The sequence below is a fragment of the Manis javanica genome, chromosome 3, assembly GCF_040802235.1.
Source record: "Manis javanica isolate MJ-LG chromosome 3, MJ_LKY, whole genome shotgun sequence".
Classification (NCBI taxonomy): domain Eukaryota; kingdom Metazoa; phylum Chordata; class Mammalia; order Pholidota; family Manidae; genus Manis; species Manis javanica.
In genome coordinates, this window is record NC_133158.1 from 35,971,770 (window position 1) to 35,985,908 (window position 14,139).

Sequence of the window (14,139 nt, forward strand, 5' to 3'; positions counted from 1 at the left end):
TGCCCCATATTGGTTTAGGGTGTTGAGAGTGGGGAAGGCTGCACGTAGGTGTGGGGGGGGACCAGGGGTACAGAGAAGCTGTACTTTCTGCTCAATTTTGTGCTGAATCTGAAACTTGTCTAAAAAAATTAAGTCTATTTAAAAAGCAAAAAGGGGAGAAATGATACCGGGGGTGCCTCAGCCATCCTTGCAGAGTCGGACTCGTGTCAGTGCCTCCTGGCCCCTCAGCCTTGCTGGCTTGCAGCCTGGGCAGCATTTCTTCTGCCCAGCGGGGAGAGGCTGGGACCTCCTTGGTCCAGGCTTGGGTGTGACCTAAGCATTGGCCCTGGCTGGGCTGCTGCTTCCTGCCCGAGGCCTGCAGCCCCACACTGCTCAGGCCGAGATGTCCTAAGGGCAGCATGGATGTCCCTGGAGCAAGGCCTGGGGTTCCTCTCAACTCCACCCTCACCCCATGAGGGGCCCTGCCCACAGCCCTGAAGAGCAATACCAGAGGCAGGGTTGAGGCCCCAGGCCTGTCACCAGGACAAGCAGGCAGGGCCTTTGCTGAGCATCCAGGCCTGAGGTCACTGACAGGAAAGAGGGTTGGGTCAGAGGATACAGTTTCACAGAAAGATGGGGCACACTTTCACTGAGCTGAAGGCTGGGGTGATGTTTCCAGGGGAGGAAATGGTAGAGCCTGGGGGCTGCCATTATGCAAAACTTGGGGGTTCACTGGTCAGAAGCAGAGTAAGTGCACAATTCCCCAGAAACCCTCACCAAAAACAGGGCCTCCCCTGACATTTGGGCCTGAGTATCAGTCAGTCACAACCCTGACCCAGAAGTTTCCTGTCACTTGAGGCTCCTGGGAGCTACCGTTAACTAATCCCTTGGTAGATTAATCCCTTGGTAGAAAACTAACAGAGTTTTCTTGCTAGAGGACTTGCAACAATTTGAATTTGAAATTTGCCTGTTTAAATGTCTACAGTCCTTCAAGAGGTGCTCTTCCTTCAAGAGGTAAAGCTGAATTCCCTTTCCTTGAATGAGCCAGGCTTAGCGACTCACTTCTAACAGAAGCTAAGGCTTGCCCAAGTTCCTGATCCACAGAAACTGTGAGATAACAAATGTTATTGTTTTAAGCTGCTAGTTTGGGGATGATTTGTTATGTAGCAATAGATAACAAATGCATTTCCTAGCTAAAAAAAAAAAAAATTATGCCTCATCAGAACATAGGGTAATTTGGGTGTGTTTGTGGTGGGTGTTTAGGTGTATTAGTAACCATCAGAGGCCTAACAGGCTGGAAGAAGGACAAGTATGAGCTGAAATTCAACAGCATTCGACCTGTTAAGTGCTATGAAAGGACAAACCCACGCATGGAGCTGGCTGAAGGAGCTCTCAAGGACACAGATGGGTGTGAGTACATGCATACTTGCGCTGGCCTGATGGCTGCTGGGCTCTGCCTCCCACCATCCTAAAGCCGGCAGACATAACACATCCTGGTCAAGGGCACAGTGGGCAGCCAAGAGGTGGGGAGGGGATGGGAGTACATGTTAGCTGAGGCTCCAAGTCCCTGGTGCATGCTCCATGGTCCTCTTGGACTTCACTTACAAAGTCAAAGATATAATAAGTTCTTATGAATTTCATGACAGCAGCCACAGAGCATTAAACCCCAAACACAGGGCCTTTCCGGGGGGAGTGGGGGGCTTGCACCTACAGCTCTTATCCATGAGCCGGCCATGGGTGGTGGGGAAGGCAGGGAGGGGGCTCCCCCCCATGTGGGGTGGGGCAATAGTCCTACCATGTTTCAGGAACAGTAGAATTGAATATTTGTGAATAACCTTCACGCCCATCACTCTTCTTTCGCCTTTTTTCTAGAAAGGCTTCTTTAGAATTGTTCAAATGGTCTTCAAATCATCAAAAATATTTTCTGGGAATTTCTAACTAACGTCCTTTCTTATCTTCTGGCAACAAAATCATTCTGTTGACCTGAAATTACCCCTTGCTCCCCCAAAACAGCCTGTAATTCAAGACCTCTGCCACTAGGTGGCGAACACACTCACTGAACAGAGGAATGAATGCAACAGGGTTGGGCATGATCTCAAAGCAGGACGTGGATCTCAAAGCAGTGCCGGGTTGGATTCATTTGAATGTCCCCTCCTTCAATATTTGCCTATCATCCCACCACCTGTGCTATTATTGACTCCATATTTTTCTTATAACCAGTTCCCTTTTTAAATTTTTGGAAAATGTTTTAAGAAGGAAAGCTTATGTGCTCTAATTTGATTGGAAAGCAACCTCACCTTGCCATACAGAGACCATAACGTAACAGGTGCACAGAAAACACAACAACGTTGTGAACTTCTGCACAGATGCATTTGCTGAGTCTGAGGTGACAAGTAAGTGCCAAAGTCCCAATGTTCTGGGGTGCCAAGCTGGAGGAGGGGGACCTGTGCCACGCTACAGTATGTGATCCTTCTAGTCACAAGAGAAAAATTCCTATAACGCCAGAGACAGATGAAAGGATGTCAGGCCCACCGTTTATGCCCTGACAGCATGTGGGCAGGCCCCTGCCCATGGCTGGCTGACCTGTGCCAGGGTCTGGACAATGTGCTTTACCGGTAAAGAAACTAAGGCAGAAAGAGAGGCTGAGACTATTGCCCAAGATCCCAAAGCGATTAAGGAACTCCACAACCTGGCCCCAAACGACTTTATTGATAGAGACTTCTCTTCGCAAACAAACAGCCAGCAGGGTTTCAGGGGCTCCAGCAGCTGGGGTGAGGGGTAACCCAGTTCCCCCTCTGCCTACACACAGGCTACAAACGCTAGATAATAGTTATTGCCTCTTAATCTCCTCTGCTTCCTGTGAGAAGCAAAGACTGTTTCCAGGGACAGTGAAGGATCCTGGGCCCCCAAATAAAGGTTTTCTAAATAGCTTCCCTTGTAATACAATTACCAGACTAAGGCTGGCTCCTTCAGGTCAGAGGATGGGCAAGGAGTAACTCGGTCCCTGTATTTCTCACAACTCATGTCATATGCCTGTGTACCTCCTGGAATCACCTAAGGGATTTGATGACTTTCAGTTCCTCCTTTGCTCTGTGAACAACATGCATTACACTTCCCCTGTGGGTGCCCAGGGTCCCTGAGGAGCTGCTGGGCTCATGGGCAGATAGGCAAACAGCAGCACCCCTCACTCGACTGGGGATCAAGCAAGGAGGGCTTCCTGGAAGAGGTCATGCCCCAGGTGACTCTTAAAGGATAGAGTGTGCTAGGCAAAAATTAGGGAAGGGCTCCAGAAAGAGAAAGGCACAGAGAGAGGAACCAGCACATGGGTGGGGAGTAAGGGGTGGGCACTGGGGTCACAAAGAGGTGGCAGGGGAGGCTGCAGAGGATGTCCAAGGAGAACTGAAACCATGCCTTGCATGGTAACAGTCACAGAGGGTTCTTTTTTTCCAGAGAACAATGGGAAGCCTCCAAGCCCTCCCCAGAAACCCGCTAGATCCAGGTGAAAGCAGTGAAGCCATCTAGAGCACACACAGACTAGATTCTTCGCCTGGTCATTGACCTTTTTGGTGAGGAACTGTATCCCAAATCAACAGGCAACTAATTGCCAAATATATAAAACCTAGCTGACACACAAATCAGAAGATGTAGAAATCACCATGGGATGGAGAAGCCCGGGGATGGAATTCCCCAACCCTCAACCAATCCCACGTAACCATGCTCCTTTAAAAAGCCTCTCTTGCTGATGAGCGGAAGACAGATCTGAGCTGGCCTCCTGTCTCCTTGCCCAGCTGCCTTCCTTTTATAAACACCAGTGTCCTGTGTTTGGTTTACGGTGGGTATCAGAGCCCTGTTCAGTTTCAAACCCTGCTGAAATGTTGTATGTTATTCTGAAGACACGGGGGGATCCACACAAGGATCTTGAGCAGGGGAGGGAGTGTCAGGGTCAAAGCTTTGTAGCCAGAGGCAGAGGGTGAAGCCTGGGAGACCGAAGTCCTGGAGAGACCTGGCTGGAACCAGAGGAGGTGGTCAGCAAAACTGACAAATGTACACTGCCTATTCTGTGCCTTCCCCAGAAACCAGTTAGTGGAACAGAGTCCTGCCCTCTTGAAGTTCACATTCAAGGGAGAGATGTTTAAACACAAAAATATGTGTAAGAGAAGGATAATTTTAGGTGCTGGTAAAGGCTATGAAAGAAACTAAATGGCATAATAGGGTGCAGAATGGGAGTGCTGCCTTAGTAGGGGAGACTTTGAGGAGGGGTCACTTGAACTGAGACATGACTGATGGTCAGGAGGAAGCCATGAGGAAGGGGGCTCCAGGCAACGGAGCCAACAAGTGCAAAGACTCTGAGGCAGGACGATTCTGGAGTGGTTGAGGGGCAGAAAGAGAGTCTGTGGCTGTAGATCAGTGAACAAAGAGGAGGCTGCAGGGCAGAGGCCAAGCCACAGAGGGCCTCGTAGGCCACGGAAGGAGCGTGGAGTTGATTCTGGTTGCAGTAATTATTCTCAAAGCCAAGAGAGTTAACAGAAGACCAGGGCGGCAGCAGTAAAGGGAGAGCTGTGTAGATTCTGAATATATTTGGGGGCTGAGACAACAGGAATTACTGATGGGCTGGATGGCAAGGGACAAACTGAGGAGCTCTCTGGCAAAAGGAGGCAGAGCAAGCAGTGGAAATTGGAGGAAAATGTGGGTTTAGGGGAGAATTTTCAACTAGGCAGTATTACAGGCTGTTTGTAATCTGTGGGGATCCAGTAACGAGAAATTGATGCCTGACACCGAGGGGGAGAGAGGGGCTAGCTGCAGGAGCAAGGTCCTTGAAAAGGAGAGCAGAGAAAATTTAGGACCAGAGCAGAGATCACCCTTCCTATGCGTTTTTTCTTGCTGCCGTAAGAAATTACTGCAAACCTGGAGGCATAGAACAACACAAGCTTATTATTTCACACTTGTGCAGGGCAGAAGTGTGGGCACAATGTGGCTCCGGGTTCTCTGTGGAGATCTCACAAGCCCAAAATCAAGGTGTGCGCAGGGCTGCTGTCCTTCCAAGAGGCTGTGGGGGAAATATCCACCTGGAGTTCATTCCAGCTGTTGGCAGCAATCAGCTCTGCTTTCTCTTCAAGTCAGCAGGTGCATTAAGTTTTCCTCAGGCTCTGAAATCTCTCTGGCTTCCCCTCTGTGCAGCTCTCTCACTTCCTCTTCTGTCAGCAGCCACAGAAAGTTCTATGCATTAAGGGCTCATGTTTTGATCAGGCGCTTGCTTTTTAGGGTCAACTGTGCCAGAAAACAGAGCACCACGACCGCAGTGGGAAGTGCAAAGGCCCTGAGGCAGGAAGATTCTGGAGTGGTTGAGGAACTGAAGAAGGTCAGTGTGGCTGTAGCAAGCAAAGAGGAGGGTGCAGGGCAGGGGCCAAGCCCCAGAGGGTCCTGTAGGCCAGAAGGAACTCGGAGTTTATTCTGGTTGCAATGGGAAGTCAAGGGAGTTATAACAAGACCAGGGCAGTGGTAGTACAGGGAAGTGCGTATGTTCTGAATATATATGGGAAGGCAGAATGTGTGTGGGCATAACTACAGGTAGATTGGAGGCTTTGCTGTAAGAGCACATGAGCCTTTAACAGACCTAAAAAGACAGGCTTAGAAAACAGAATTTTCTCTCTCGGGACAGGTCCAGGTAGCATGCCAGAGCTGGATGGCAACTGTAGAACCGTCAAGGACCCAGGCTCCTTCCATCTTTTTGCTCTGCTTTCCTCACAGGGCTACTTCCCCAGGGATGTACAGCGTCCCTGCCCCTGGCAGACAGCGGGAAGCTGCACATGTCGTTTCTCCCTCTTCTCCCATTGGCCCGTGATCGTCACATGACAACAGCTAACGACAAAGGAGGCTGGGAAATGTAGTCTTACCTGTAAAGGGCCATACGACTGGCTAAAACCCTGTGTTAAAGAAGGGACCCTGAAGACAGTGTCCAGGGAGTGGACACTGAAGCATAGTGGTGGCCCCTGGGTCAGCCTGTGAGGCTGTGGCAGTGAGCAGGATAAAAGGACAGTGATCAGCGCACTGGCCTAGAGATCCTGATGAGGTCAGAGGTGGGCTGGAGTAGGTGTGCTCAAAGATGTGAGCTGGATGGGGAGGTGGCAGTCAGCAGGTGGGCGCCTGAATCAAAGCTTCAAGGAGGAGCGGTTGCTGCTTATGGGCACTCTGGGGTAGGGCTGTTGCGGTGGGCAGCTGGGATGGAGCCCAGGGCAGAGCACAGTGGGTGGTGGCAAGCCAACAGAGGGTGAGGCTTCTGTGCTCAAGGGCCGCCTGCAGGGATGAGGGAGGGGAGCATCCTTGGGGAACAGGAAGCCATGTGCCCGACATGGGGGTCAGCCAGGACAGGGAATGACCACAAGTGGGAACAGGTGGCCTGGCTGACAACAGGCAGGTCCAAAGAGTTGGGGGTCAGAGGGAGGAACAGTAATCACCTGGAAGCAGCAGGAAGGATGAGGACAGGGTCAGAGCTGGGTTCCCGTTCTGAAGTGGAGGACATCAGAGGAGAAAGCGGGGTCAGAGGAGAGGGACAGAGTGAGTGGACAGTGTGCCTTGGAAGGGGAATGAAGCCCAGGAATCCGCAGAAGGAAGTCAGCTGAGTAGGTGGCTGACAGGATGTGGGGTGAAGAGAGAGGGTCTGAATAGTGGCCCAGGCTTCTGGCTGGGTGACCGGGTGCATGATGCTGGCCCTCCCTAAGATGCAGAATACAAAGGGGGCTGGCTTTTGGGTGGGGGACAGAGCCCAGGTTAGGCCGTGGTGGGTGTGAGGGCCCTGAAGAGCCACCCTGGAGGCACAGGATGCCCAGGTCTGGGCTGGGGCTGGAGCTGGAGGTGGTCAGGCCAGACGAATGTAGCTGGACTTGAAGCTGACAGAAAATATAGGACGTGGTGTCCTCAGAGACCAGCGACACCACCTGATTTGGCCGTGAGGCAAACGGGAAGGGAGGAGGGGTGGGGAGCACGCTGTGGTGTTCAAAACACACACACACACACAAGATTTTTCCAGAATAAAGGAGGTCATCAACATGTTTACAGAGAGGAAGGAAGGGCCCAGGGAGGTGGGGGGTGACCTAGGAAGGAGCCTGGAGGGACAAAGCAGGGACTGACTCAGTTTCCCCACAGAGAAAGCGCAGTAGTAACCAGGACGGCCAGCTTGGGAAGCCCTGGAAGCAGGAGCCCTCAGGGAGCCCCAACGGCAGCCCCGCTGCCCCTCCAGGCCCACAAGGCCTGCCTGACCCAGCTGGCGAGAGCAGGACATGCCCTCAGGCCCAGGGAGCCCTTAACTAAAAGATGTGGCATCCACACAGTGGAGCCACCGTGAACGCTGGTGACACATGTGGGTGTACTCACAGGTGGAAAAGAGGTCCCAGAAGAGCACAGGCCCTGAGTGACTCAACGTGGGTAAGAAAAAAATACACACAGGAAGAAAAAGGCAGTCTTGCATGATATTGGGACTGAGGGAAAATGTTATCACCTTCTTGCTCATTTGAACATTTTAATTTTTCCAGTGTGAAAATGATTTCTTATTTGTGGAGTTGTTTGTTGTTCCAAGTTGTACATGCCAAAAATAAGAGGGAAATCATAGGTCTGGGAGGAAGTGAGTGTGGGCTCAACCAGGTCAGGCCAGGCACCTCACCAAGACCCCTCCCCAGCAGCTGTGGAGGCCTGCAGGCAGGTGGAGGCAGGACAAGGCCAGGGGTCCACGAGAGACCCCTGCAGAAGCTGTGCAGGCTGCGGTTTCCCCCAGGGTCCAGGCTCTGGTGAAAGTCCCCCCCGAGGGACCACCCCTAGGTGAGCCTGGAGAGTGAGCAAGCACCAGGACACCCTCCCTGCCCTGCTCTGGGCCAGGCAGTAGAGGCACACCTGGGAGCCTCCCTGGGCCTCACGGGGGTGGACACCCCCTCCTGCCTGGGGAGAAGAGCTGCATTGCATCGGGGGACAGGACCCGTGGCCCCTCTGGGGGCTGGAATGGGGGGACCCCAGCCTCTGGAGGAAGGATGACCACATGGGCAAGGACAGAGGCTCGTCTGAGAAGGGCATGGTGATAAATAATCCTGGCCAGGATGGTTGATCACAGTCTGTTTTACCAAAATAGGGTATTACTTGACATTTTTGTGCATTTACTCTTGACACTTAAGGGAAATTCCTTCAACCCCATTCTTACAGTTCTACGTCACTTCACATAATGTCTGTATGATGTTCCAGGGTGTGAATGTGCCTGTACTTATTCCTTTTGTTACCAGTTTTGTGCTACCGTTAACAACACACCCTTGAGCACTGAACACAAAATACCCAGGTGTCTATGAGCACGAGGCTGCTGAGGGCAGCCACAGGCAGGTGTGCTGAGGGGCTCAGCCAGCCAGGCCTCCCCCTGAGCCACCCATCACCTCCATGGTAAGGGTGGGACTGGAGAACAACCAGGGTCCCTCCCCGCTGACTGAATCTCTTACAGTCAAATCATGGGGGCACTTGTGCGACCTCTCAGCACAAACTAGTTGAGGATCAGTGAGGTGCAGGCCTCACCTGGCCCTGTGACCCCACCATGAGGAGGGTCTCAGGGGGCTGACGCTCAGGTGGTGAGAGGCAAATATAAACACATAAATGAATGATAGCAACTCTATGAGTTGCAAGGTGCTAAAAAAAGAACACCCAGTGCTGTGACCCTAAGGAATGGTCCTGCACCTATGGTAGCGTGTAAAGGAGCTCTCAGCCCTCTGCCCTTGACTTTTCCTGCTGCTGTAACTTCCCTCCATCCTGGCTGAGGGAGGCATCCACAGCTCCTCAGTTTCCCCCTCCAGCCTTAAACACTTCTGAGTGCCTCCAGACTGGGGGCCTGGGACCCTCTCTCAGGGTTCATGTCCTTGGCCAACACAGGCCGTGACCAGGGGGACAAGGATGACCCAGGGGTCCCTTTCCTCTCAGCAGCCCCTCACTCTGGGCTCCTCTTCTGGGCCCCTCTGGATTACTAGGGCCGACCCCCTTCTACTTGTTCCCAAAACACTGCTAACCCCCATGGGTTCCCCACATCAGTGCCCTTCCCTGACCTCCATGGGTGCAAACTGCCATCTCTGCAAACCCTTTCTTGACTTACTGGTATTTCCTACTGGTGCAATTTTTATAACTTATCATAGAATACATATATTAATGTTTTGATGTTGTAAGTGTAATATTTTACTGTTGGGCTTGATTTGGGTTAATATTTTTTAGTATTAAAAATATAATTAAAACACATCTGTCTTTTAAAGGCAACTTTGTTATCACTGACATAAATGAAAAGCTGGTGCTCCTCCACTAAGTAGAATGTAGCTTTTGAAATAAATATAATGCAAATAAAGCCAGGGTCTTAAATGCTAACTAATGTTTGATAGAGGCTCCGAGCTTCAGGCTTACAGCTCCTTCTTTAAAAAGAGGGATCAAGAAGGGTTAGGAGTTGCTGAAGATGTAATGGCACCAAAAGGAGACTTTCTCCTGCCTATTCAGGACCAAAGAAAGTGAAACACTGATAGGCTCCCGCATAGGCTTCTCAGCCATGGCGGCTGTCCACCCTACACCAATGTGAGGCAAGCAGAAGAGGGACTATTGCTCCCATTTAACAGATGAGGAAAACTGAGGCTTGGAGGAACAACCAGCAGAGCCACTCGCCTCCAGGGTCTCCTCCTCTTCCAGGAAGCCTTCCCTACCTCCTGGGACCCTGTAAGGGGGCCTCCTCGGCTCTCCCACAGACCCTGTAACTGAGGCCTCTCAAGGCACTGGTGATACAGTGGGATGCACTGTGGGGACCCCCACAACCACTTCCGTAACCTGGGGATGATCTGCAGTTCTGCGGCCAAGGCCCAGGGACCCCAAAGGCCCCCTGTTTCTCTGAAGATAGTCCCTTCAGGGCTGCACTTGGGGGATAAGCCAGGCTATTTGCACCATTTCCTTCCTCCCACTCAGGCAGTGGCCACCATCAGCTGCCTTACACTGAACTGCCACCTCGGCCTCAAGCAGACGGTTCAGGCCCCAGAAAGGGTGTGTGGACTGCAGGCCCCACAGGTAAGTGGCCCTCCCCACTACCCAGCTCCATCTCCTGCACCGCAGGCCCCTGCCAGAGACAAGGGGACAAGGCTGGCAGGGGGAGGGGAGGCAGCTCTCCGGGGACCCCTTGGCACTCCCCTCTGGCAGACGGGGCATTCACTCTAAGACACCGGCTCCTTGGTTGAGCCAAGATTCATTGGTTTATCCAGGGTAAACTCCCTGGAAGCTGGCTGTGGTCAGGGGACTTGTCTTGAGAAGGGGAAACAGTTGTGGAGGGAAGGCCAGGCAGAAGCCTGGAGCTTCCAAGATCTGAGTTTGAGTCTGTTCTCTGACACAGACTCTGCCCAAGTTCCCCCCAGTCCCTGGGCCTCAATGTCCCCAGTTCTCAGTGTTACCCTAGAGGAGTGGCTTTCCAGAGGGCGCCCCTTCTGTGTTCTCTTCCCTGTCTCTGCCTCAGCACCCTCATTCTGCTGTTTTCTGTATCAGGTATGATGGAAGAGCTCACTTAGCCATGGGCAAGCCATCTGAAACTGACGGGACGAGGTGGTCTAGGAAGTCACACCACCGGCCTGTCCCCAGGCTTACAGGTGGAGGCTGGGAGCAGCCTGGAGGAGCTCTCCAAGGCCCTTTCCTGGGTTCTGGGGGCCAGGACGCAGGACTGCAAGTCATTTAGCAGGGATCTGCTTCCCTCAGCCCTGAGCAGGGGCTGGGGTCTCTGTTAGGGGCCAGGAGGTCCCTTCCCCTTAAGGGCAAGAATGTTCTTACCTTACTCCCCTCCCCTGCCACAGCCACAGCTACACTCACCTCCTGCCTTTCAAGTGACATCCAGGCCTGGGTTGGGCACACTTCACTTCCTTCAATCTTCACCACCCCATTTCACAGAGAAGAGACTGAAGCCCTTCCCCACCTCACCGCCCTCTCTCCCCAGCCAGCCTGCACAATGCCCACCTGGAGGGCCCTGTTCCTGCTCTGGGCTGCCGCGGAGGCCACCACGGACTGCCCTGCACAGTGCACCTGCCAGGCCCTGGAAACCATGGGGCTGTGGGTGGACTGCGGGGGCCGGGGGCTCACAGCCCTGCCCGCCCTGCCAGCCCACACCCGCCACCTCCTGCTGGCCAACAATAGCCTTAGCTCCGTGCCTGCAGGCGCCTTTGACTACCTGCCCCAGCTGCAGACCCTCGACGTGACACAGAACCCCTGGCACTGTGACTGTAGCCTCACGTACCTGCGCCTTTGGCTGGAGGACCACACGCCCGAGGCCCTGCTGCAAGTCCACTGTGCCAGCCCCCACTTTGCCACCTCCCGCCCACTGGGCCTGCTGACCGGCTACGAGCTAGGCAATTGTGGCTGGCAGCTGCGGTCGTCCTGGGCCCACCTGGGGATCTGGTGGGATGTGGCTCTCGTTGTCGTGGCCACACTGGGCCTGGCTCTCCTGGCTGGCCTGCTGTGTGTGACCCCAAATTCCTAGACTGAGCCCAGACCTCTGGGGTCATCCCCAGGCCAGGCAGCCAGGCCCTGGGCCTCTCCCCAGATGCCACCAGCCCTGGTCAGACCATAACTCAAAGTAAACTGGCTGCTCAGCCATTTTATCCAAGCTCAGATTTTTTTATTTTTTACCCTCTCAGCATTCAAGTCTGGCTCCTTCTAGAAACTTGGGTCCATTGTGTTAGAACCAGATATCAGCTGGAGCTCCTCTGTTCCCCAGGTTCCTGGTAAAACGGGCTGTCCTGCCTCCTCACCAGCCACCCCCAATGCACGATCTCTGGATGCCTGAGGCCTTCCCCGGCGCCCACCAAGTCCTGCAGCCCCAGTTCTCACACCCTCGTCTGTCCACCAGCACCTGCTTCCCACACAGGCCACCCAGACTGATTTCACATCACTCTTCAGCCCCTGTCTGAATTCCACAGAAAGCTGGTTCTCACAACACAGCACGAAGTGGAGACCCTGGGCAGGAAGAAAGGAGGGGGTTCCACCTCTGCAACAGGTGGACCTTGAAAAGCTAGTCCTTGTTCTGAAAATGGCCTTTAGCCACTCTGCCCCGGCCACAAAGCCATCTGGGCTCACCTGGGCCCTTTCCTTTCTCCTCTCCTACACGCTTTCTCTCCTTTCCTTCCTCTCTACCCCTCTTCTTCAGAAACAAAACAACAAACTCCTCCCTTGCTCAGGGAAACAACTGCCCCAAAGCGCTGACATCAGACACATGCAAAGTCTGGACTCCCAGTTCCACCCCAAGCAACAGTCACCAAATTCTTCCAACAAGACCCTTTTCTCCCTCAGAGGAATTCTAGTGCCAGCAGTTTAGATAAACTTCTCTCCACCAAATGAGATAACATTCACAGGCCTGCGACTGGCCAACCCAAATCCAAATATAATTACACCAAGGTCTTTCCCTCAAGGATCTCCACGTGGCTGGCCTGTGGCTCAGAGGGTGCCATGAGGAAGGCCACGGGGACACTGAGCACCAGTGGAGGGCACTGACCCACCCAGGTGAGGCTGGAACAGGAGCCTCAAACTCAGGGGAGGGGCTGGGCAATAGGTAGTGGTGGAGATTGTGGAAAACTAGAGCGCCCCCGTTTCATCCAAAGAGGCACAGCTGAACACTGCCATGAGGACACAGGGACCCAGAATGTCTTCCCACCCTTCCAGAGAGGCTGGAAATCTAAATGTTTACATGAAACCCCCAACTTATTCAAGCATTGGCAACTAAATAAAAAAATTGATTATTTTCAACTATATCAAAATCTGATTATATCTAATAGGACAAATAAGACATGTTCATTGACTAGATGGAGCCCACAGGCTGAGAGTCTGATTTCCATGTGAGCCATCAGCTGTGACACAGCTGCTTCATGAGAGCAGGAGAAGCTGGCATCTATACCGGGTGTAGCACTAGTACATGCCAGGCCCTGCATGAAGCACATCGCATGAACTTCCTCGGTACCCCAAGAAATCCCTAAGGAAGATACTGCTCCCCAATACCCCGCACTGTGTGGACACTAGCCCAGGGCCCCGACAGGCACCTGATAGGATGGCCCAGACAGGTCCCCTTCCACACCTAAAAAGTGCCTCTTTGAAAGCCTGCTGGCCCATGGAGCCCCGGAGAACTAAGGTCCTTCAACCCCAAGTCTCTAGTGGGATGCCCCTTAAATGTTGCCTCTGCTTCTTCCTGAGGCCAATGTAGGTGGCCACAGGTCTGGCCCAATGGCGATGACAGGCCTTGATCCTGGAGGCCGAGCAGCTCAGTCTGTGAGAACCAGCAGGAGCCCAGAGAGTCCACTGTCACCGGCACAGGGGATGACTCCCTGAGGGTGGGCGGAGTGGAGGGACATCCAGCAGCGCGGCAGGGACTTCCGGGAGCAGATGATGGAGTCACACAAGAGCCCCATGGAAACGGGTCCACTGGGAACCTCGATTCTCCATCTCCATCCTCCCCATGGTCTCCTTCCAACCCAGCAAGGCCACCACAGAGCACGTCAGCATCCCCACCAGCTCCACAGCCACCAGCCCCAGAACCAACACTTCCCACCACACAGCCAGCTCTCCCCCGCTGGCCACCACTGTCCCCTGTAGGACCACGGTGGCCGCTGATATGCCCCGCCCCCGGCTGTTCACCTTCACCTGGAGCACTGGCCACCTGCGCCAGTCCTGGACTGCACACCAGCCTCCCACTCACCCCTCCAACCCCGCCATTTCCCCATCACCTCTGTCACAGTAGCACCACCCATGGACCTTATCCCCATTATAAAAGCAAATGCTCTATCACCACCATCAAGCAATCCCCATAGTCACCATGACATCAGCCTCCCAATCATCTCCTTTGTCGGTATTTTCACAATCCAGCTGCACGGGGGGATTTGCAGAGGTAATTTGTACCAGCTACTGTGACAACCACCGCGCCTTGCTGGTGGCTTACCTCAGTCCAGGCTTGCTGCCCGCTCACCCCGCACCAGGGTGCCCACCAGGAGGCCAGCTGCCCACCAGGAGGCCTCCTGCCAAGCCCTCTGCTGGTCTTCTGCATTCCTCTGGCCCCAGGTGAGCAGGGAACGCAAAGGGATGCAGGGATGGTGGTGGGCAGGCGGCCGGCCGAAAGCGGTGTGGACGACCTTCACAAGCAGCTGTTTC

At 53.6% G+C, this 14,139-nt stretch overlaps 1 protein-coding gene across 2 annotated transcripts; it reads left to right on the forward strand.

Annotated features, from left to right (window-relative positions):
- Positions 1-9,942: 9,942 nt before the first annotated feature.
- On the forward strand, positions 9,943-13,443 carry GP9 (glycoprotein IX platelet). Of its 2 annotated transcripts, none has more exons than XM_073230396.1 (2): positions 9,943-10,035; positions 10,946-13,443. In XM_073230396.1, exon 2 carries the CDS (start codon positions 10,958-10,960, stop codon positions 11,483-11,485), a length of 528 nt encoding a protein of 175 aa, XP_073086497.1. In that variant the 5' UTR covers positions 9,943-10,035; positions 10,946-10,957; the 3' UTR covers positions 11,486-13,443. The 2 variants fall into 2 exon arrangements, with proteins under 2 accessions (XP_073086497.1, XP_073086498.1); XM_073230397.1 differs by having other exon boundaries at positions 9,948-10,035; positions 10,950-13,443.
- The last annotated feature ends 696 nt before the right edge of the window (positions 13,444-14,139 follow it).

What these genes read in the sequence shown, in the direction of transcription:
- GP9 (XM_073230396.1), top strand. Translation starts at nt 10,958, where the DNA reads ATGCCCACCTGGAGGGCCCTGTTCCTGCTCTGGGCTGCCGCGGAGGCC.